The sequence below is a fragment of the Priapulus caudatus genome, unplaced genomic scaffold, assembly GCF_000485595.1.
Source record: "Priapulus caudatus unplaced genomic scaffold, Priapulus_caudatus-5.0.1 Scaffold10337, whole genome shotgun sequence".
Lineage (NCBI taxonomy): Eukaryota > Metazoa > Priapulida > Priapulimorpha > Priapulimorphida > Priapulidae > Priapulus > Priapulus caudatus.
The window spans coordinates 2042-2534 of NW_014587398.1; the positions used below are offsets into that span (position 1 = coordinate 2042).

The following is a 493-nucleotide window of genomic DNA, read 5'->3' on the forward strand; positions in this document are numbered from 1 at the left end:
CCCCCCTCCCCACTCTTTCATGCTTCATCTCCTCTCTCTCCATCTCCTCTCTCCTCTCCCTCGCCTCTGCCTCATCCCCCTCATCTCTCATACCTTCCTCTCCCCCCCCCGCCACACCCTCTCGTTTCTCTGAGAGAGAGAGAGAGAGAGAGAGAGAGAGTTTCGAACGAGCGAGTGAGCGTAGTGTAGCAGTGATTGATACGATTGACATCGGGGCTTCATCTGCTTTGTCTGCTGCTTTCAGTCGCTACGCAAGGTCAGTCACGACAGTACGATACTGCTTCTCTGCATCGCGGTCTTCCTCTCCTACTTACCCGAGGCTGGACAATACTCGTGCTTCTTCGTCTACTTACGGCTGGTGAGTCGTCAGCTGCGTTAACGTTCCCTCAGAGTAAGGGAGAGATAGAGAGAGAGAGAGAGAGCGAGAGAAGGGAAAGAGAGAGAGAGAGAAAGATTGAGAGAGAGAGAGCGAGAGAGAGAGAGATGAGAAGAG

The 493-nt window shown here is 53.3% G+C and overlaps 1 protein-coding gene across 1 annotated transcript in view; it reads left to right on the forward strand.

The window, feature by feature from the left end:
* LOC106820315 (hippocampus abundant transcript 1 protein-like) overlaps window positions 1–379 on the forward strand; it is a gene marked incomplete at its 5' end in the record, with an annotated part of 1882 nt that extends 1503 nt beyond the window's left edge. The window contains one exon of the mRNA XM_014824838.1: window positions 245–379. Within this exon, the coding sequence (XP_014680324.1) occupies window positions 245–379 (135 nt within the window). The remainder of the gene's footprint in view (window positions 1–244) is intronic.
* Between the last annotated feature and the right edge of the window lie 114 nt (window positions 380–493).